Source organism: Hoplias malabaricus, chromosome 1, assembly GCF_029633855.1.
Source record: "Hoplias malabaricus isolate fHopMal1 chromosome 1, fHopMal1.hap1, whole genome shotgun sequence".
NCBI classification, from domain to species: Eukaryota; Metazoa; Chordata; class Actinopteri; order Characiformes; family Erythrinidae; genus Hoplias; species Hoplias malabaricus.
In genome coordinates, this window is record NC_089800.1 from 43,836,875 (window position 1) to 43,859,968 (window position 23,094).

Consider the following 23,094-nt stretch of genomic DNA (forward strand, 5'->3'; position numbering starts at 1 on the left):
ACATTGGCACAGTTAATGCACACTCAGTGCCACCAGTTCCATGCAAACTTTACATGCTACATCACCAACAACCATAATAGCACCTCTACACTGCATTTCCCCAAGTAATTTGTGCTCTCCTTATCCACAACCACTGACTAGACCTTTCAGCTCTTTCTGACAATTCCTTCACAGCTGCCCTTAGTTTTTGGCCCAATGCTAATCTGCACAAGCAGGGATATGGCAGAATTGGCTTCAAATCCTCTAACACCTATCTCCACTGATGCCTGCCACGCACATTCCCTCACCTCAGCCGCCCTGTCCATGTACTTGAGCTTCTTCCTTTTCGAATGCTTCATCTACTTCATCCTCAAATAGAAATGTTAATTCTATGAAAGAAAGTATCCATTTACTTTCAGAGTAGAGCACCATGTCTGGTCTCAGTGTAGTTAATGCAATGCACTCAGAGACCTGCAGTTTTATACCTATGTCCACTAACAATTTCCACTCTAGTGCTTAACCCCATCTACCAATATTTGTAGACTGCACAAATTCTCGAAAACGTTCCCACTCACACACAATCCAAACCATATTATTACTACATCCACTTGTCAATGCATTAACCTCTAGCCGTTTGCTGTCCAACACACAAGCTAAAACCCTTAGCACCTGATTATGTCTCCATATATACCGACCCTGTGACAAACTAACTATACAAGCTTACAACCTGCCAACCCCTGTACATAATCCACAACTAGGGTCTTCAACTACCCTCTGTCCAAGATTTACAGTGTTGGAAGGACGTTGTAAATTGCTCCCAGCAAAAATGTAATACGAATTGCCTCCATTGCCCACAATCCTTGCCAGGGAATCTTCTGCTTCTCTAGATTCTCCCATCAAAGCCACTGGCCTTGCTTTGCCTGTGACACTGCTATTGCACACTGTGCCTCCTCTTCCTGCTCGTGATTAAAACTCGTCATCATTTGCCTTCTCTCTGATAATGTGTCCTTACTCCAAGCTTTCCACAAATCATCTGACCCAAGACCTGCTCTTCTGTATTGTAATTGACCAATCATATCCCTTAGCTCTAATGAGCTCCTGGCTACCTGCACGTTCACTTTTGGATTCCACTTCCTTCCTGCTTTTGCGACTGGTGTTCCTGCTTTTACCACTGCATCCTTTGATCCTGACAAAATCATCTCACGACTCGTGAGTGGTAACTCTTGTACTCTTCTCCCATACTATGTCACGCTAATTAAACACTGTGGCACCCCCAGCCACTTCCTTATGGCCTTATTCATAATCCTTTCCATCCTCTCTACTTCTGTGATTGAAACATCATAAACTAAAAATGGCCTCCTAATACAATGCAATAAGCCAAACTGCAGATGTCATAATTTCAACTTCCCTGGCAAACATGACTTATCAGTACTATTAACAGCCTTTACCAGTTCAGCTTTTAGTCCCACATCTTGCTCAGCATCCTTTAGTGCTGCACTATATCAAATACTTAAACTCTTCACTGGTCTCTCCAGTTCTGTAGGGATCATTTCTCTCCTTCCATCAAAACATTTTCCTGTACAGGTTTTCCCTTGACAATTGACAGATTTCTAGACTTGCTTTCACTTTCAGCCTAGCCAACCTTTGATTATCATTTAACTTCCCCAGCCACCCCATGTGTGCAAGGCACAGTAGTTGTTAGTGTCATCATGTCATCTATGTAAGCCCTAATTTGAGGGAACCAAGTACCAACCTCTCCCTGCCCACGACCCACTTAGGTATCCTAATTACTAACTCCATTGCCATTGTAAATGCAAATGGTGAAAATGTACATTCAGCTATTATACCTATTTCTAATCGCTGCCATGATTGAACAAATTCCTCTGTACTAAAGCAAAACTGAATATCCTTAAAAGTTAATTTGCTAGTACGGACCACGCCCGTAGAGGCTGAAACGGGGAGGTGAATCAGCCTCTGGTGATCAGCAGGAATGACCCAGTGTGGAGGAGCGAGCTGACATAGTGAAGCAGTCGAGTTTGTTCAACGTGGAAATTACGTGAATTTGCAGGGTATATATAGGGCTGAGAGGAGAAGTTCGGGCATGGTCCTACTCCTAAAATTATATTACATAAGTTCAAATAATAAAACTAAACAAGCACAATATGTAAAATACCTGAAAACCTAAATGAAAAGTATATATATAAATTTTGTATTTTTTACAATTGTAAATACATATACACATAAATAAAAACTTAGAAATAAACAGTTATCTGTAGGCCTTTATATAATGATATATAATGAAAATTGCTCATATTTAATTGTACATTATCCAAAAGCAGCCTGGTCTCAAACACTCAATATTCAATGCATATAGTTCTTAATGAAATTTTTCTAAATTCATAAACAGACACATGAAAATATTGCATTTATTAGGAAATAATAAAGAGTGAAATCAAAATGAGCATTTTGATATGTAAACACTGCTAACATATAACTTTAAACTTACTGATTATATTAAATTATTATAATCAGAAAACTCCTTTTTAAGCATCACTCTAAGCATTTGGTGCATGTGCTAGTGCCACTCTGTGTGTATGAATCTTCTTCTTTTTTTGCTGCTGGGCGTGACAGAGGTGAAAAATATTTATTAAGAAAAAGTGGACTGCACAAAAAAACTGGTGCCCTCTCCAGGGTGTGTTCCCATCTTGTGCCCAGTGATTCCGGGTAGGCTTCGGACCCACCGTGAGCCTGAACTGGATAAGCGCTTACAGACAATGAATGAATGAATTAATGAATGACTTCACAAAGTCAATATATTAACATAAATTGTAAAATAACCAATTTCAACCTGACTGGTTGTTTGTGATAATTTTCAATATGCTATCTCCTAAAACCTGTTAAAATGTGATAACAATTGAACATGTTAAGTTGTCATATCAGAGGTAGTTTCCTGTCAAAAGAGATTAATAAAAAAAAAAAAACTCTCACTCTTTAATTTTAGTAATCTAAAATATATATATATAATCTTATGTTTATATGCACAATTTACATACTTGTGTACAGTCTTTGTTTTTTGGTGAAAATTCTCTCAAAGACAAAGCTTCAGATTGTCTTTCACTGTTCATTGCAGTTCATTTATGGTGTTCATCATTTGCAAAATAGTCTTTAAGCTTTTCAGGAAATCCTCCGGTTTTTGTTCTTTATACACCTCACAAGCTGGACAGGGTGGCTTCTTGTCCTGCAACTTAACACAAACATCCAAAACTGGTCTTAGACCTGAAGCCTGAGATTGTTATTTGATAAAACTTGTCTAAATATAATGAAAGCATTGTTAACAAATAATGTACATTCATCAACCTAAAAAAAAAAAATCATGTAGTCTGCGAATAATAATTAAGGGGTGTGATGTATTTCAGAGAACAGGGAGAAGCCAGGTGTTAGTCAAGTGAGGATGTGAAAAACAAAAACATATTTCATGGGAAAGAGTAAAATGGCTTTGAATATAGAATAGAACCTTTTCCAAAAAAAGCACACAAACTTTCTTTTGAACCTAATAGTGTCTAATAAACAATGTCTGAAAAGTTAACCGGAAGCAGAAGTCCTTGTATGTACATGAGTGAATAAAGTACCTTTTGATTTTAATGGGATGTAATTCAGCCTATGGAGTGTGTGAAAAAGGTGGGATAATATCCTTATCACCTCTGAATACTGTATAAATTGAGAGTTTCACAAATGCTTTTTGTACGTCTTCCTAGACCTACTCAGGTTAATGTCTATACCTTAACCTGCTTTTCATGAATGCTTTTTTGGTATCTCTTTAGACTTACCCAGGTTGATGTAATTATATTTTAACCTGTTTAAATAAAGAATGGAACCTGTTCTCTTTTAACCTGAAACCTGTGTCAGTTAAATTTTTTAGTTATTCAGTTCAGTTCAGTTAAATATTTTTTATAAAAGTTGTGATTTTTAATAAGGCATAGACATTGCTAAGTGATCAGTGGGCTCAAGAGACATTTTTGGTGGAATATATGTTATTTCTTTTGGAGTGGTGTTGTACAATGCTCTATAAACTGCATTCCAAAATATTCATTCATTCATTCATTCATTCATTCATTATCTGTAACCACTTATCCAATTCAGGGTCACGGTGGATCCAGAGCCTACCTGGAATCATTGGGTGCAAGACACACCTTCCTCCTTCACAGGGCAACACAGACACACACACACATTCACTCACACACTCACACCTACGGACACTTTGGAGTCACCAATCCACCTACCAATGTGTGTTTTTGGACTGTGGGAGGAAACTGGAGCATCCGGAGAGTCCAAAATATGTATTTTAAATTAATTATTTAGTATTAAAATAAACAAGTATCAATACCAGCCTTTTTTCGATTGGCAGAGCCAGCTCAAAGTGAGTGGTACACCCTGACATTGACTCTGATGCTAACCCTAACCACCTTTGTGACCTCCCATTCGCTGCACTTCCCGAATTGACTGATATGGGGTGTAGGTTCATGAAAAAGAAAGTAAATGGCAAAAGCAACAAATACATTTTAGTCATATTTAAGTCGTGTCACTTCAATAATATTTTTATAATAATTTTTTTAATGTATCAGTAAATATTTCCAGAACATTTTCAAATGCTGAATAATTATTAATATATTTTTTAAACCTATTGTTTTCTTCCACTACAAACAAAAGCCATAAATATATGTTTAACAAAATATCTGTTCATTTCCATAAATATAATAGTGTTGGTCTGTATATTAGTATCAATATAAACAAATTTAGCAGTTATCCATGATTACAAATTTCATTTAGCTTTTTAATAACATTTTAGTGTTTTCAAGTTGAAATGAAAAACCTTTTTAGATTTTCAGGCTTTATTACCTGGATCTGAGGGGCAAAATAAAAGGTTACTCTACTCTCCCCTTTGTGTTGTTATTGTCTGGGGTCTGACCAGTTGCTGAAAATTATTGCACTGCATGTGATATCCATCTGCTGACCAGTACTGTATACATATCCATTTAATAAATGCAGCAGAGAGTATGACTTTACAATGTGTACATCAGGGGCTGTTGATCAGACTATACCTACAAAACTGTACTTTGTTCCAAAACTTTCCAGAATTGTAAGCTAGATGCAAGGGAATGTTTCATCACAAGATAATTTGAAAAATTATTTTGTTTTACACTGGGAAAAGTGAAATAAAATTAAAGATTTATTAAGATTTTTAAATACTACAGAAACATTCCACTAAACAAAATAATGTTCTGCCTCATTTCATTTTTCCAGTCAATATATATCCCCATTAACACATCCCAAAAGTATTATTGGAATATCAAAGTTCACATATACAGTGCTGTGAAAAAAGTATTTTCTGATATTTTTTCCATATTGGTCACAACTGAAAATTCCAGATCATTAAATACATTTTAATATTAGGCCAAAATAAACCAAGTAAACAGAAAATGCAGTTTTAAATTAACATTGAGAATGACACACTGCCCTAATAATACTTGCTTATTGGTGGTCCTGATCAAAGAAAAACAGGTTGAAAGGAGCAAACCAAGTATGCAAGGCTTAGAATGGCACACTCCTTAAGTTAAGAGGAGCTAACAAAAAGGACAGTGTATATTTAAGCTGCTAAGTGTATATATTTAAATACACATTATTCATCTCTTAAAACTACTACATGAGAATGAAATAGTCCTTATCTTAGATCCAGTCAACAATGAGGCACATTTCTGGTGGGTAATGTCATTTCCTGATAGTACTAAAAGTCAACAATACGAATCTGTGTTCTTTTAAAACAGATCAGTGATTACAGGGACCCAATAAATGGTAGAAATAGACATAATCCAGTTGTACTTACTTGATATACAATCTTTTTGAGCAGTGTGAGTAATCCTTGATCCTTAGCATTGGTCTCTTTAATAAGAACATTTACCTCCTTTAAAAAGCATTCTATCGTAGACTTGGAGCAGTTCTGCTGGAAACAGAAAATAGCAGTTTCCGGTCTGATTAGATATCAAAGAAAAATTCTTCATGAGCTAACCAAAAACAGCTATGTCTGGAGTTGATTTTACTGCACTTTCGGTTTCTAGAGTTGTTATAAAACAGTCCCGTTAACATGTCCAAACAGAATAAACAGCTATTATTCTATTGTTCAGGCATTGCTCAATTTGCTTTAACTTATAAATTATCAGCTGTTTTCTTCTGTGCTAAGTGAGTTTAGATCTATGAAAACCTAACAATACAAAACATTCTAGTGTATAAATCTTCTCGACAGTGTGTGTGCTGAGTCTTGAACGGAATGGTGTTCTGGAATCGAATTATATGGATATTACATTTTGTAGATTGTTATGTACAGGATATTGCTTTTGCTAATTGTTTTCATAATCCAATGTCATGTTAACAATTTGTGTCAATATTGCAATAATGACAACAATAATGACAGATTGTCTTGAGAATATGCACCTGACAACCTGAGAGAAGGCTCATGTGTAGATTTTGAATTTTTTAGAATCAATGTTAATTCTCAACAAATTCAAAACATAAAAATCTATTATAGATCTTCAAATGACATACCCTATAATCGAGTACAGATGGTGTGTACAGCTTGCAATCCTGTGAGTAAAGTTCCTGTTAGGACAGACACACTAGTATGATTATCATAGAAAATGATATGATAAAAAAACAAAACAACAATTCCTTATTTTTCAAAGTTGCACAATGTCAACTGTGATTGTGAAATGAGTTAATTTACCCTTTAGCTCCACCCTTTGTCCAAACACACCCAGCTGTTTCTGCTCATTTTTGCCATTAGGTAATTGTATAAAAAGCCCCTGTTTCAGTGTGGTTTTTGGTAGACATTTCAACTATACAGTCTCTCTTGGTGAGTTGTGTAATGCCTCTGGTCTGTCTGCACTTACATTCTTCTCTTTGTCTTCTTATCACCTAGTTGATCTCTAGTGTCCTCTAGGTTTGTATGCTTACAAATGTTTGCCCTTAATGTACCTTCTTAATTAGTATTTTTAGCTTAATTTGTGCCTAGTTTATTTACCTCTATCTTGTTAGCTATTGTGTTCTAATTGGTTATTTATTGTTTAATCTATATCTTGTCTGGAATGCTTTTTGCTCTGTTCTAGTTTGTTTCCTTTTGTCTTAGTTTGTGTTTTGGTCAGTTCCACATGGTTTGTAGCAGTCAGGTAGGAAGAGAATGTTGTTCTGCCAATTCCGGTTTTTCTCTGATTTCATGGATTAGCTGTGTTTATATTGTTTCTCTCACTGTAGTTTACTAGTTTCCTTGTTTCTTATGTTTAACTAGTTTTGTGTTCTTAGTGTGGTTTCCAGGTTTCCTTGCTCTAGTTGTTTAGTTTCTTTATTTCTTGCCTTAATGTCTGGTAACTATTTACTTTTGCCATTATTTGTTAGTCATGCTTGGTTGTTTGATTTTCTTCTGATTTTATAAATTCTGTGATATGACTGTTTTTCTGCCATCCACCAAACGTTACATTCACCATACTATTTTGATACTGTTTTCATTTTGGATGTATTTCTATAATCAAAATAATTTATGAAACAGTATGAAGAATGTATATATGTTGCAATCAAGAGCAAAATAGGATGTAGATAGTTACACTGGCATAAAAATGCTTCACCTACTCCTTTAAAAATATTTAAGGTTTAAGCTTATTGTTTCTTAAAAGTTTTCACCCTGTAGCCTGTCTCTGTTCAATGCGTAATTGTTTTTCTGAGGTTGCATTAAAACAATGTAAATAATTTGCTGCTCTGAACAGAACCAGACAAGATTGTTTGTAGTCACTCCTGATAAACTTTAAACAAAGTTCAATATAGCTTTATACAAACTATTTATATAATATTTTATATAAAAAACATAAACACAGTTGAGGTAAAAGCATCTAATTCACTGCAAAATGCTTGGTTTAAATTTGTTCATTCTACAGTAAGTAAATCAAAAAATGTTACAATAGCCATTTATTTTTTGTTGTTGATATAGACTCAGAAATAACTGATAAATGATATTACTGTCATTTAAGACACGTTTATACCACAGATATAAATGTATGTTAATGTAATTACACCCTTTAAGAGCAATTAACTTTTAGGAAAATTATAGTTGGAAAGAATATGCAGAAAGAATATACTGGTTTTTGAAAAAGAACAAAAAATTAGACAGATCATAAAAAAACAGTGAACAGAGAAGCATACTGGCTCAAATATTAATGATGTTCATTCTCACAAATGTGCAAGAAAACGGGCAATATTGAAGTGAGCATAAACTTTTTGAGGAAATGTATATATTGCATGATAATGTAATTATTGTAACAGGCCTATTCACAATGTATTGGTCAAACACTAGACCTTCATTAGAAGTCAGTGTCTGGACAAATGACCATTATTGGTTGGGCATTACCAATCCGTTACGCTAAGGCTTTAAATATCCCACCAACCCTCAACATGTCGCTGTTACTATTAGAAACAAATACTTGAAGCATTCATCTCTAATTTAAAGAAAGATTTCCAGATTATTTCATATATGAAAAAAATCTTCACGGTTGTACTGTCCTTCCAGTATTATAAGCAGAAAACACAACTAATATCAAATGTAATCCAACACATCTATTTCATTTTATAAACAGTATATATTTAAATTTCACTCTACACAGAGACTAATAGAAGAGGATTAATAAACACTCCGCTGATGTTTGTGAAATGGACTATTTAACCTATTTAATGCTGTTTACATTCCATGCACAGGTGAAATACTTTCACTTTCTGTTGGGCTGTTCATGTGATTTAAAACAACAAAATGAAAGCAAATGCAGTGAAGTGCTTGGATATTCTCACAGTTAGGGTAAAGGCTGGAAACTAATATAAATCAGACGATGAAAAAAAAACCACATCACACCTTTTTGCTCAGTTTTTCAATTAAATTGTCCACCTCCTCTATACTCTCGAGAGAGCCCTTGGCCTGTTTTATAATCATGGCGGCAAAGTACAGAAGCAAAGGTGCAAAATCCATGTAATACTGGTGCTGTTCCGTCCTTCTCCCAGACATAATCCTAGATATGGGCCACCACTCACACTGTGAAGAGGCAATGTGCTAAGGCACAGGGGCTACATCTCCATCCCCACACATCAGGGCTTCACTCACGATGTCTCATCTCTTAAAACTGTCAGATAATCCACACATGCACTTCCCAAGGTTTATCTGAAGATAAAAATAAGAAAGATCAAGTACAACTGTCACAAAATATATCTGAGGCTAAAACTAGTAAAACTATAGTAGAATTATTTCTCAACAACATCCTTTCTTAGAAGTCATTCCATATAACAACTCTCTGGTTCTTGTCCCCACTAAAGTGAACAAATGTAAGGCTCCAATTTGATCTGTAAACGTTCATATCACAGTGACTTTACTGTCTTAGTGATCACTAAATCTTACTGATTTAATTATGATGATATTTAGTCAAATCAATAGCTTACCACTTTAAGGGTTATAAACTTGACATATAATTCTGCATGGTGGCCATAACACTACATTTCCAGAGACAATGTGATGTGAAAAAAGCTCTATTACAATGTTTCCCAGTCAGTTAACCTCTCATTTTAATCAACAGGGGAGGACATTCAATTTAACAAGGACACTTGTCTTGAATGTGAAGCATTCCATAGCACCTTGTGAAGCAGTCCCTAAATGTGAGTATGAGAGGAATAGCACCTCTTAAGGAGCAAATCCTAGCTTAAAAAGTATTATGTGAGTGAGTATGTATGTATGTATGTACATCAATCAATCAATATATTATGACCAACTCCATTCTTTCAGCTCCACTAACCATACAGAATATATTCCATGTGTTTCTCTGCATACTTTGTGTGCCCCCTTTCATCTTGTTCTTCAATGGTGCAGGAACCTCACAGGACAAGTATGAGTTTGGTAGTGGATCATTCTCATTGCTGCAGTGACACTAACGTGGTGGTGTGTTAATGTGTGTTGCGCTGGTTTGAGTGGTTTAGACACAGCTGAAATTTCTAAATACTGTGTCCACTCAATGTCAGACTTGGTCACCCTCCAGTCCTTTTTCAGTGGACATAGGACACTGTTGACTGAATATTTTTGGTTGGTGGACTATTCTCAGTCCACCATTGACCCTGAGGGTTTAAGAACTTGACCAGTCCAGCAAACATTAACACCCAATCACATCAGAGTCACTGCAGCACTCAGAATGTTCCACTGCACAAATCTTATCTACCCTTGGTGGTTCTGAGCATTATAGAACAGAGTGAAAGTACACAGCAAATTCTCCAGTGTTAAATCAACACTATTACTGTTAACACTAAGTGTTAACTAACTGATTAATTTGCAGTGTAAACAGGTAGATATCTGTAATCGACTAATTACTAAGTGCTCCTGTGTGAGTGGAGATTAGAAGTGTCCATAATATCATTGATTATCGATATATGTTTGTATATTTGTGAATACGGGAGTGAGGTACACGCAAGTTCCATAATGTGTTTGGCATGTAAAGAAAAAGTGCTGAAAATAAATCTCCGTGAAGTATTTTCGCAGTTAAAGTTTAAAGCTCAATCCGGTGAATACTGTTGGAGTCAACTAGTTTTAACATATTATGAAAATCCCTGCAATAACAGCAAACGTTGCACTGAAAATTAAAATTAAACCAGGTAGAATGTGATTTTTACATACCTGCATGGCTCTTAAAAAGAGCCTAAAATGTGATAATGTCTTTTATCAAAGTCCAAATCGTAGTTCTCTTCATTAATGATCCATTGAGAGTCTGTTTCATAAAAAAATATTCTCACAACAGAAGGTTCTCGTCTTCCCCTACAACCACGCATCTTTCATTCTGAGCGGAGCTGGGGTTTTGGTAAAAAAAAAAAAAAACCCAGAAAGACAGTAAGATCATGCTCTAGGTTTTTCTTTCTGGGGGCGTGTGTGTTAGGACAACATTTTAAGGTGGAGTTATTTTTTGGAAATGTTCCGTGGTCTCTCTCTCTCTGAGGGTCATGTGTGTTTGTATATAAGAACAGGGACACCGTCCTTTGCTAGGGAGGAGTTTCAGTTTTGCATATTCGGATTTCGATCTTCAATAGTTCGCGGACGGTGCATACACGTGTTAAAACTTGCAAATTATTGTTTTGGGGAGCAAAGAAGCAGCTACAACTTCGTTAATGTCGGAAATGTTTGCCCTTTGAAACAATATATATATTTATATTTCTATGGGTTGCCACCGCCTCAGCGACAGCTAAGGGGCCGTCAACAAACTACACTAATGTTAAAACTAAGAAGACGAACAGCGGGACAGCGGGGGAAAAAGCACTTAGTGCTTTATTATATGAAAATCGGGACCTCTGAGCCACAAATAATAATAGTACTGTTTTATTATTATTGCTCTGTGAACGGAGGAAAATATAAGATAATAATAATAATTAAATAAATAAATAAAACATGTGCCGCAGGTAGTGTCGCTGTCACACAGTTCCAGGGTCCTGGGTTCGAACCCCGCCCCGGGTGACTGTCTGTGTCCGCGTGGGTTTCCGCCCACGGTCCAAAAACACATGTTGGTAGGAGGACTGGCTACTCAAATGTGTCCATAGGTGAGTGTATGTTGCCTTGTGAAGGACTGGCGCCCCCTCCAGGATGTGTTCCTGCCTTTTGCCCAGGGATTCTAGGAAGGCTTCGGACCCATCGCGAACCCGAACTGAATAAGTGATTACAGACAATGAATGTATAAATGGATATATGGAATTGCTGGTAAGTAGAGTTGCTGGGCGCCATAGACAGAATTATTTTAAAAAGAATTGGTGCTCTCCATGTTACAAAAAGAAGTTAAAATAATGATAATAATAATAATAATAATAATTTTTGATCAAGTGCAACCCATATGATATACACTAGACCTCTTATACAGTTTTCCTCAGACATTTAAACACATTTCCAGAAACTTGTCTCCATTTATCAAAACTCTAAACAAAAACTCAAAAGAGTTTATTACTTTGTCAAAAAAATAAAAATAAAAGAATAAAAAAACACAAATCTCTGGCAAAATAAAACGCACAACTCAAAACCACGTTCTTTCTCTTCAAAACTGATTCCTTTCAATAAAACACTACACACAGCTATTATATGCTTATCTCTTACAGAGCATCACATGTGTAGATGGATGCTTTTGCACAATGAGGAGATGTTACATATTCTAATATGTGTATGGAAATTCAAAGTGTAGGGTTCTTTGTCCTAAAACAGCATTTACAATACTACATGTCAAGGGCGATCTGTCATCGTCTCATTAACCTAGTGGTGCGGAAAGGGATAAATCATGTTCTCTACTCAAGTCCTATGTCCCCGTAACACATATGGCCAGTGTGATTGACTGTGCCATTCCCTGCCATCACATGAGTCTCTTTTTTTTCTTTGTTAGCAACACCAAAACTGGAAGGAAAACTCTGCAGTAATAAGAGAGTATTACTGTGCAAGTGCATCGTGGGTGACACATGGGTGGCAGCAAAAAAAGAAGGTGGACATGAGCTATTTTTCAAAGAAACATGTAAATTCACTTAAGAGTCAAGTTCACTAATGAAATGAGTCCATCATAATTACAGCAGGCTAAAATCACCTGTAGCTATGAATAACATGGTTTGGAAATTAACTGCACAACAAACAGCCAATTGTCAGCTTTCTTACGTTGTCTTTTTATCACAAAGCAAAGAAATAACATAAAAAAACAGGCAATGTGTGGGGGTGGGGGTGGGGGTGGTATATTCATAGGTCCCCACCAATGTCAAGAGCAATTCTACATCATTGCTGCATTTATACTGTATGTAACACAAGTGTGACTCATGTAGTGTGTTGCAAAACAATGAGAAACACTACAAGGGTAATAAGGCAGATAAAAAATGGTCCCAAAATATATGTATTTATTGCATTATGCATCAAACAGATTACTCTACATCCTGCCTCTTTTACACTCAAAATGATCAAAGTCTTCTCCCAATTGAATCTGTACCTGACCAAATCTGACCAAAGTTTCCAAATTTGGCTTTTGTACCATTCTTTGGCCAAGTTCTCTTGAGCTCCATAAGGGTGAAAGTATTGGAATGAGGAATGAGAATCACATCTGCCTAACACGTGCTTGAGAGCAAAGACAGAGAAAGAGAGCGTATAGAGAAAAGAAGAAAAAGAGAGCAAAGACAGAACAAAATGAGACAGCAAACAGATGATGAGGAAAAATCATAGACAGAGTGAACAAGAAAAGGACAGAAGAGGAGTGAGCGAGAGAGCAAGGAGAGTAGTGTAGAGAGAGTGGACACACACAAACAATTTTATAAATTAATAAATAATCTTCTGGTTGACCTGTCTTGATCTTTTTACTCACACTTGGTATGCAAAGCCTGAGGACAACAAATTAAATAAATCTGTTACAGGCTGTGTATGAGCATGGTGGAATTAAAGAAATTCTAACGTTAAAAATTATCGCCTTTCTCATTTATCTCATGTAGAAAACAAGCAAAAATCTAAAGAGGTAAACTGTCAAGTAAGGATCATTTTAAAAAGAATAAAGAAATGACAGGGGCATTGTCAAATGTGGTAAAGTTTTTCAGCTCAATTCTCTAAAATATCAGCACAATAATATATACATTCATTCATGCTTGTCCAGTTCAGGGTCGCTGAGTGTCTCAAGCATACCTAGAATGACTGGGCACAAGGCCATATATATATATATATATATATTACGTCCAACTATATAATCCACCTATATATATATATATATATATATATATGGACATAATGACATGATAATATTATGTTGTCATTGGAACATAGCAGTTAAAATTTAAAATAGTTTAAACATTTTTAAATAGTTAAAATAAAGTACTACCAAACAAAATACGTATAATTCCTGTGACATAAACACCCAAATAATTTAACAGAAAGAAAAAACAACACTTGTGACATATGGTGGCCCTGAAGTGCACACCTATATTAAAACAATATTGATGAATATTAAAAATAGAGATTCATTCATTAATTAATTATCTGTAAGCGCTTATCCAATCCAGCGTCGCGGTGGGTCCAGAGCCCACCCGGAATCACTGGGCGCAAGGCGGGAATACACCCTGGAGGGGGCACCAGTCCTTCACAGGGCAACATAGACACACACACATTCACTCACACCTACAGACACTTTGGAGTCACCAATCGACCTACCAACGTGTGTTTTTGGACCATGGGAGGAAGCCAGAGCACCCGGAGGAAACCCACACGGACACGGGGAGAACACACCAACACAGACAGTCACCTGGAGCGGGAATCGAACCCACAACCTCCAGGCCCCTGGAGCTGTGTGACTGCGACACTACCTGCTGCCCGAAAATAGAGATGCACACTACAAATATAAATGCACACATACAAAATAGAAAAATGCTAATTAAAATATATAGTGCACATTAAAATAACTATGTGCATAATTAGCAAGGCATTCACAATCTGACCTGATGATGGAGTTTTCCTGTCATTATGGGGACACATGACTTTCAGAGTGTCTGAGGCTTCTGAGTTACAGAAATAATCGATTTCCAAAGGAAAATTTTATTGCACAGTAATGGCTCCGGAGACATAATGGTGATTCTGCTGAAATTCCAGATTGAGACAAAAAGGAGACACGAGAGAGAAGGGTGAAGTGCACTGAAGTCGTAATGATAAACAAAGCTGAAACATACGTGTTACGTGAGACATAGTAGATAAGATTCTCAGTTTTGCTTTTTACTCTCTGCAGCACAAATTGTTCCATAACCATACAACTATGCTGCGGAAATTTAATACACAAACAGATTCCTTTCCATTCAACATTTGGACACAAGTAAAAACAATAAAATAACATTTTTGTCATTTCTTGACAGTTTATTATCATTGGAACCTATTATTTTCTGTTCATACCACACTTCAAAACTGAAGCCCTGTGTGTGACTTGTTTACACCAGAAAACTCATGATCATTACAGAAACTGACGAGTTTACTTTTTAACTGTGTTTTTAAACGTTACTAAAAGCAAGCACCAGATTTTTATCAACCAGAAATAACAAAGCCTTGATAAACGATCAGAGCATCGCTAGGATCCAGACATTTATGTAAAAATATTTATATTTCATATTTTATAAGGTCTGACTGATAAAACGTGCTGTGTGTGATATCTATAATTCAGTCTCTCCCCAGTTCCGTCTTCAATGATCCGGAGAGTTGACCTGTTTTCTTCTAAAGTTAATGTCAAACAGAAAATCAGCGCAGATGTAAACTGATGAACTCGTCAGAAAGTCAGTAACGGTCAGGTGTGTCCGTGTATTTGTGTCGTTATAGGGACAGAAGTGACGACTTTTAGTTTTGTAAAATATAGAGCAGAAAGCGAAAGGCTCGTGTGACACAGAAACGCTCCCAAATACGAACAAGAGACTATGATAAATTACCTTTACAACTTTCAACACATTTCTGTTCGTGGTTCCTGTAAAACACTGTGATGTGGAGCGGAGCTCGGCTGAAAGTGATGTAAGTACAAGCATGTACACGCGGCGAATTGTGTCCCATTTCTGCTCTGAGCTCCGACCCCTTGAACACTTGATCCCGGCGCGCCCCCTTTGCTCACCTAATATCATATCATCATACGTCATCGATGTGCACACTTCAAGAAGGGGATTAGGGCTTATTGTAAGAAATTGAGACAGGGGAAGACTATGGACGGCAAAATAACGGACAGTTTTGGAATCCGGACGCATTTTTAGGTCCCGTTTGTGTAAATGGCTAGATAACTCAGTTTCAGGGATCAAAACCTCAGTAAACAATAAAGTCCTGTAAAATCACAATCATCTTACTAAGTTAATTAGTAAATTATTTGAGTCAAGTTTCAGCATAATTATTTCATGAGGCATATTCATTATTGTATCTCTCACAGATGTTGATATTTTGTTTAGTTTATTTTCCTATAATAAAATTTTAAATCAGTTTGAGGAGATTAAAAACTAGTTAGATCTTGTACACAGGACACGATTATGAGGGTCTCAAAGGTGGACCAGCAGTGGCCTACAGTCGGCTGGGTACTGACCTTTTAAGGCCACTGGACCTATGCTTACTGTCTGTGTTATATTAGTTTGACATTAAATTTGCCTTGAAAAAGAATTAATAGAAAATATATTATGGGTTTAAAAATTCCAATCCTGTATTTTTAAACATTTTTTTGGGCTGTGGAAGAATATCAACAATCTCAAGGTGAAGTCTACTTCCAGAGATCTTGATGTTCCTTTGTCTAGGTGTGCAACATAATCAAGAAGTTTACAACCCATGGAACTGTAGCTAATCTCCCTGGATGTGGATGGAAGGGAAAAACTGATAAAAGTTTGCAATGCAGGACAGTCCAGATGGTGGATAAGCAGCCCCAATCAGGTTCCAAAGAAATTCAAGCTATCTTGCAGGCTCAGGTGCATCAGTGTCAGGAGACTCAGGAGGACCCCACTGCTGACACAGATATATAAAAAAGTTAGACTGCAATTCTTCTGAGAAAATGTCGTTTGAGAGGTTTTTCATTCTACTGTTTAATGAAAACAGATCGAGGCAAATGTGTAGAGTTACCATTCAGGTCACAGTCTGCTACTCCTCTTGCCATTGGACAAATGGCTTCTTTGTCAGAGCTGTAGCTTCCGTCAGCCCCTGCGCCACACACAACAAGCATCTTATTCATTGTTTCATTATTTTCATTCAATATTTGTGCTGGTTTCTCTCTTCCCTTCTCTTGTCTTCTCCTCCCTCCTCCTTTCTTCTCTTCACGTCTATGATTTGAGCTCATTGTAAAATAGAGAATTGGGAAAATAAATGTATGACAATTTAACCCTAACTGAAATACTTCTTGCATTAGATTGTTGAAAATAAATTTAAGGCAGTTAGCTACTCTGACCACTGAGTGGCAGGGAGCTTCTGTAGAAAGTGATTTTACTGCAAAGACAGTGTTCCCTTTTTTGGAGCTATTTGCAGGTTGTGGTACTGTTGAAAGGTTATATTATATTATGTAATTAGGTGGGTGTACAGACAGCATATTCAAATATTGTGCACAGTAATTTTCTAGAGGATTAATTGGTCAAATTTGTAGTGTTTTTGTTGTTAGCTGAAATCAAGATGCAATTGCAAGAATAAAAGTTCTGTTATATTACTAAATGTATACATAATCAACACTGAAAGGAGGTTTATGGCTAAATTAAATGCAATAATGACAGAAAAATATTTTGAAAGGGCAATATTTTAAGGGCAGGGTTTCTCATGTACTAAATTAAAAACCAAACAGCCACTCCCACCTGTATGTTAATATGTTATATTATATTACCCAGTGACAAACAGACAGACAAGCTTTGGAAGCTTTGGACAAATTTGCTGTTGGAATGGGTGAAGTACAGATAAAAAAAAACTTTTAACATTCACTAACATTTGCGAACTATCATAGTGGCAGTGCAACAAGACCAATCCAGTTGAGGTTTTCTCAAGTTTATGACATGGGAAAATGATGGAGCCAAAAAAGAATTTTCCAGAGCAACAGGAGTGTCCATGTTTCCACATTCATTTTGTTCCAGCTGGCATAATGTTTCCATTACTGAAAATATCTATTAGGGTTAAAGGGTTATAAACATAAATGGGTTATAAACAAAAAGCCAACACAAATATTTTACTGAATTTGGCCAAAATATTGCCTGCATTTGACAACAAAAACAGCTCCATGGATGTCAATAAACAAACTTGGAAGAAACCAGGGCCTAGAACACCAATCAGAGGAGAACTAGTCACATAACAGTAACTTGAAATAAGCTCCTTAATCAGTGTATGAGTTCACAGAATAACAGTGACTGAAAAACGAAGCTAAAATATGTCTGACATCCGCTAGCATAATAAATGTTGTATTATCCCTATCCACAAGAAGGGCATTGGACATTTTAAATTATGTCCAATAATTGTAATATTAATAACAATAACAATATTAATAATAGTAATAATAATAACAGAATTATATTTATAAGCACCTTTCAAGTTATAACAATAAAGACCTTACCATAACAGAATAATAATCAAATTAATGTGGACCATAAAATCTAGCTCAAATTAAAGATAAAGTCAGACATAGAAAAACAAGAAAAAAGACAGCACAGAGACAAGGGGGAAGCTACAAAAACATCTCTATATTAATTAATCATGAATTTCACGCAACCCAAAATAGGCTTTTTCCTTTTTGGGGAATGTGGTTAGTTTAATCTCAGAGGTGTTTATAATTAGAGTTTCAAAGTGTTCTACCACAGTAAAATCAGTAGTGGTAATTACATTGGAAAGGCATCACCACCTTACATTCGGTTCATGCTGGCACATGTTAATGGCATCTGCATTTTAGGTTTGGGTGACAGTGACATTGATATCTTACGTACCTAAAGGGTAAGAGCATGTAGGTAAACTGATTTTAAAAGAAAAGCCACAAGTCATGAAGATATCAAGACATTGTCTTGTTAAAATATGGACGCTTTCAAATGATGACATTTCTATCAAATTTATACTAAATTTATTATAAAGGAATGCTTAACCTTTTTAATGTACAAATGATAGTACACCACATGAATGTGTCTTTCATTTAATATCGATGCATTCTTATATGTCATTTTAAAATAAAGGCCCGTTGTGTTATCACATTTCTGTAATTCTAATTCCAAATGTAGATATTTATTAAAAGGACGAGTTTAAAGAACGATGAAAAACAACACCACCTGTACAGAGAAAAAGGCTTGAAATATATTATTAAGGTTTAGTGATTTATTTATATTTATTTACTATTTTTATTTATTTAAAAAAATATATTTGTTTATTAATTATTATTGTGGGTGGCACGGTGGCGCAGCAGGTAGTATCACACAGCTCCAGGGACCTGGAGGTTGTGGGTTCGATTCCCGCTCCGGGTGACTGTCTGTGAGGAGTTGGTGTGTTCTCCCCGTGTCCGTGTGGGTTTCCTCTGGGTGCTCCGGTTTCCTCCCACAGTCCAAAAACACACGTTGGTAGGTGGATTGGCGACTCAAAATTGTGTGTGTGTGTGTTGCCTTGTGAAGGACTGGCGCCCCCTCCAGGGTGTATTACAGCCTTGCGCCCAGTGACTCCAGGTAGGCTCTGGACCCACCGTGACCCTGAATTGGATAAGCGCTTACAGATAATGAATGAATAATTATTATTCTTGTTTTTAGAATAAAATTACTTAATGTGACAGGCCACGTTTCACTTTTTTTCCCTGCAAGATGAATTAAATGAGCAGACATTTGTTACCTCTAGAGGTTATTCATTTATTGTCACTTAGAAAATCAATAAGACAACTTATTCAGGGCTGTCCAAACTTTGCAAAAGACAGACAAATACAAATAATTCTGGGAAATCTGGATTATGTATGATTAGAACTGCCTGTTATATGTTATGAACCTAACTCAGAAAGTCATAATTATCTTTTTGAAATGTCAGCTTTCAAGTACCTGACATGCAGAGGTTTGCCAATGCGATGTACCACCTGCCTTGCCAGTAGATACTGGCACTTGACTTTCAGTTCTCTTGATTTTGTGCTGACACAGATATTTATCGTGATATTAGCATGAGAACAACTTGTAGTTCAGTGGTCTGTGAATACATTTACATTGGACTATGTGCTAATATGGGATGCTATGTTTCTATATGCCATTTGTTTTACTTTAAGGCCTATGTTTAGCTAGCACATGGATGTTTAGGCACACTATGTTAACTAGGTGCTTAAACATCCATGTTCTAGTTAAATGGTAGATGTTCCACAATGGAATATATGCCAGTGTCACAAAAACAAATGTCAATGATATCGACATTCAAAATTCAATGCCATTGGCATATGCCTGTGTCACCCGTATGTAAGATGCCTATGTCAATGGCATTTGCCACTGTCACCCAAGTGTAAGATGCAGTTTCTTCAGTCCACAGACCACAATACCAAAGAGAACATTCATTCATTCATTGTCTGTAACCGCTTATCCAGTTCAGGGTCACGATGGGTCCAGAGCCTACCCGGTATCATTGGGAGCAAGGCAGGAACACACCCTGTAGGGGGCATCAGTCCTTCACAGGGCAACACACACACATACACAAACACATTCACTAACACCTATGGAAACTTTTTAATCCACCTACCAACCAGCGCAAGACTGCAAGGGAAGCTCAGCTTCCCCTAAAATGTCAAAAAATAAGTGATCAAATATATTCTGTTGTGTGTACGTGTCATTGAATAAATACTACAACACGCTCAACTTTTGTTCAGAAACAGCTTATCACTGGTAAAGACACGACTTTCCTCTCAATCATTCACAGTGCTTTAAACAGTGTAGATGCTGAGAGTCCACAGAGTTCAATAGTGAAGCAGCGATGTGCCGTGAAACGGACGAGTCACTGGATAAATGCTGGGCTTTGTCCCGCCCATCGGACGCTCAGCGTCTCTGGGGGTCTATGGGGCAGTGGGCTGGCCTCGGCTGGCCCGGATGCTCAGCTTCTACATGATGATTGGATGATCTGTCTGAGGCTGAATCCCTTTTTGATTGACAGCTAAATGAGCGAATCAGTGATCCTTTGGTGTAAAGATCCGTGGGAGCACAGGCGGACACACTTCACATGGGCCAAGGCCGTTTAAGCAGCCTAGCTCTGATGGCCATTGAGAGGACACTAGCCAAGTCCCTGGAAAAGACGCCTTGTTGGTACGACAGGGTCACAGATCATTTTCTTAAAAAGAAACGGAGGGTAGAATTTACGTATAAATAAACCAACACATTTTATGATGTAGGCCGAAATTGAGCTTCCCCTCCTTGAAAGACCAGCATCCGCCACTGACACCAACGTGTGTTTGGACCATAGGATAAAACCCACACGGACACGGGAAGAACACACCAAACGTCTCCAAACAGAACAGAATTATAGTATTCAAGTCTGGACGTAAAAAAAGTCTCTGTGATGAACAGAAGGGAACACAGCCTAGACGTGACCGGATGTCCGGGAGTTTGCTGTTTGCAGGCTTTATCCTGTCCTATTTCTTGTCATAAGCCAACTGTTCACTTTAATGACGTTGTTTGCACAAGGGTTGAAGTGTTCAAGACGAGTCATCCTGCTGAGCTTCTGAACAGCGGAGAAACGTAACCAAGAGTACAGCATGATCGCCCAGTGGAGCTTGACGGGTTCCTTTACAAAGTTTTATATAAATAAATAATAGGAAATGAAACAGGAACACGCCCCATTTTTATGTGCTTCTTGTGATGTTAGGCACAATGCCATGGGCGTTGGTCAGAGCCGGGGCTCTTGGTTACAGACGCAGTGGTCCACAGGAAAGAACCAAGATTCCAAGAATCAGGAAACGAACCGGTTCAAGAACCAGAGTTCCGTTGGTGGAATAGCGATATAGGTGACAGCAACAAATCAGTGATCTGATTGGTTAGCTTGGTCCAGCTAAAGCTTTCCTATTGGTCCATCAGTTGGTTTACAAAACAGGGTCATAAATCCAGGCAAAAAGAGATTCAGACAAGCAGCAGAGAAGGCGAATATATGGATTTTTTCCACCTCATTCATAACAAACAGAAATGTGTTGAACGTTGTTGAGGTCATATTTATCATAGTCTCTTGTTTATGCTTGGAGGCCTTTCTGTGACCCAGCCTTTTGTTTTCTACTATATATTTATCAAAAATAAAGTCATCTTGCCTATAACGACACGAATACACAGGCACATCTCACCGTTACTGACTGTATGACGAGTGAAGTTCTTGTTTATCTTTACTCGAAAACGGGCGAAATCTCCAGATTATTAAAGCCAGAACATCAGAGCGATGTTAATCAATATAAACGAGGCTGTGTATTAGTTACATCATCGTTTTATTATTCAGACCCTTATAGAAATGTAAGTCAGTAGCTATATAACGAGTTACCCTGTTCCTTTATCGAGTGTAGATTACTTGGTTGATAAAACGTTAAGGTGCTTGGTTTTAGAAATGTTCAAAAACGTAAATGTTAAAATGTGGTTTAGTTGGTTTCAGGTAAACAAGTTGCTTTAATTTCATCTCAAAAGTTTTGTATTTTTATAGTTTGTTATTAATGTTTAAGTTGAATGGAAAGGATTATTATCTTTTCAAGGCATGTGTTTGTCGCAAGTGTCCTCTTTTTTGAAAACCAAACTATGGTCACCCTAACATAGCCACCAATGGTTTTAAGTTGAAAATGTTTTTTTTATATGTCTATTTCATCATATTTTATAATCTAAGTTAATATTATACAATCAGGAATAGACAGGGCAGGTTACCTAGGCTTATTCAGGGTGGCTGTAGAAGAAAAATATAAAAAAAAACATTTTGCTTTCCAGACCTTTATATTAGAGAAGCAGTTAATGAAAGCAGACAGTGGAATTCTATTTCATGATTTTAGGTATATCAATTTGAAGATCATCCACATAACAATAGAAATGAAAGCCATGCTGTCTAATGTTATTGCCCAGTGGTAGCAAATATGTGATAAAGTAACAGGCTAAAGACTGTGCACTGGGAACACCATGTGAGAGGAAAGATAGTCAGACCTAAATATGAATACAAATCATCTGTAAGATATAACATAATCCATGCCAATACCACTTATACCAATCGTGTTTTCAAGTATGTACAGTAGAATATAATGACAGACTCAGATACTCATGACTCTCTGGGAGTTGGATTCTGTGTTAACACGAGTGCTTCACAAATGTGTGTAAAGGCAGACTGCATGGATGGGTGCATAATATTATACACCTGTGGCATTGGGACTGAATGACATTGCTAAATTAATTGAGTAGGAGGTGTATCCCAATACTTTTGTTCACCTGTGAAGGACTGTATTAAAGACATAAACATCTAAATGATCAAGAACTTCCTTTTGATAAACTGTGATAAAACAGCAGAATTTCTGTTGAGCTCGTAATTCTACTCAAAATAAAATTGCACACCATTAAGACATGGTCTTAATAGTTCTAGAACTACTGTCAGTG

General features: G+C 36.8%; 1 protein-coding gene across 7 annotated transcripts; it reads right to left on the bottom strand.

The window, feature by feature from the left end:
- Window positions 1-2,407: 2,407 nt before the first annotated feature.
- On the bottom strand, window positions 2,408-15,589 carry il15l (interleukin 15, like). 7 transcript variants are annotated; one of them, XM_066663511.1, is made up of 6 exons: window positions 14,524-14,605; window positions 10,718-10,808; window positions 8,921-9,223; window positions 6,577-6,630; window positions 5,861-5,977; window positions 2,408-3,223 (listed from the first exon to the last, which is right to left on the bottom strand). In XM_066663511.1, exons 3-6 carry the CDS (start codon window positions 9,068-9,070, stop codon window positions 3,101-3,103), a joined length of 444 nt encoding a protein of 147 aa, XP_066519608.1. In that variant the 5' UTR covers window positions 9,071-9,223; window positions 10,718-10,808; window positions 14,524-14,605; the 3' UTR covers window positions 2,408-3,100. The 7 variants fall into 7 exon arrangements, with proteins under 7 accessions (XP_066519608.1, XP_066519634.1, XP_066519625.1 ...); XM_066663537.1 differs by lacking the exons at window positions 8,921-9,223; window positions 10,718-10,808 and adding an exon at window positions 15,493-15,589 and having other exon boundaries at window positions 14,524-14,659; XM_066663528.1 differs by lacking the exons at window positions 8,921-9,223; window positions 10,718-10,808 and adding an exon at window positions 15,493-15,558 and having other exon boundaries at window positions 14,524-14,662.
- Window positions 15,590-23,094: the final 7,505 nt, after the last annotated feature.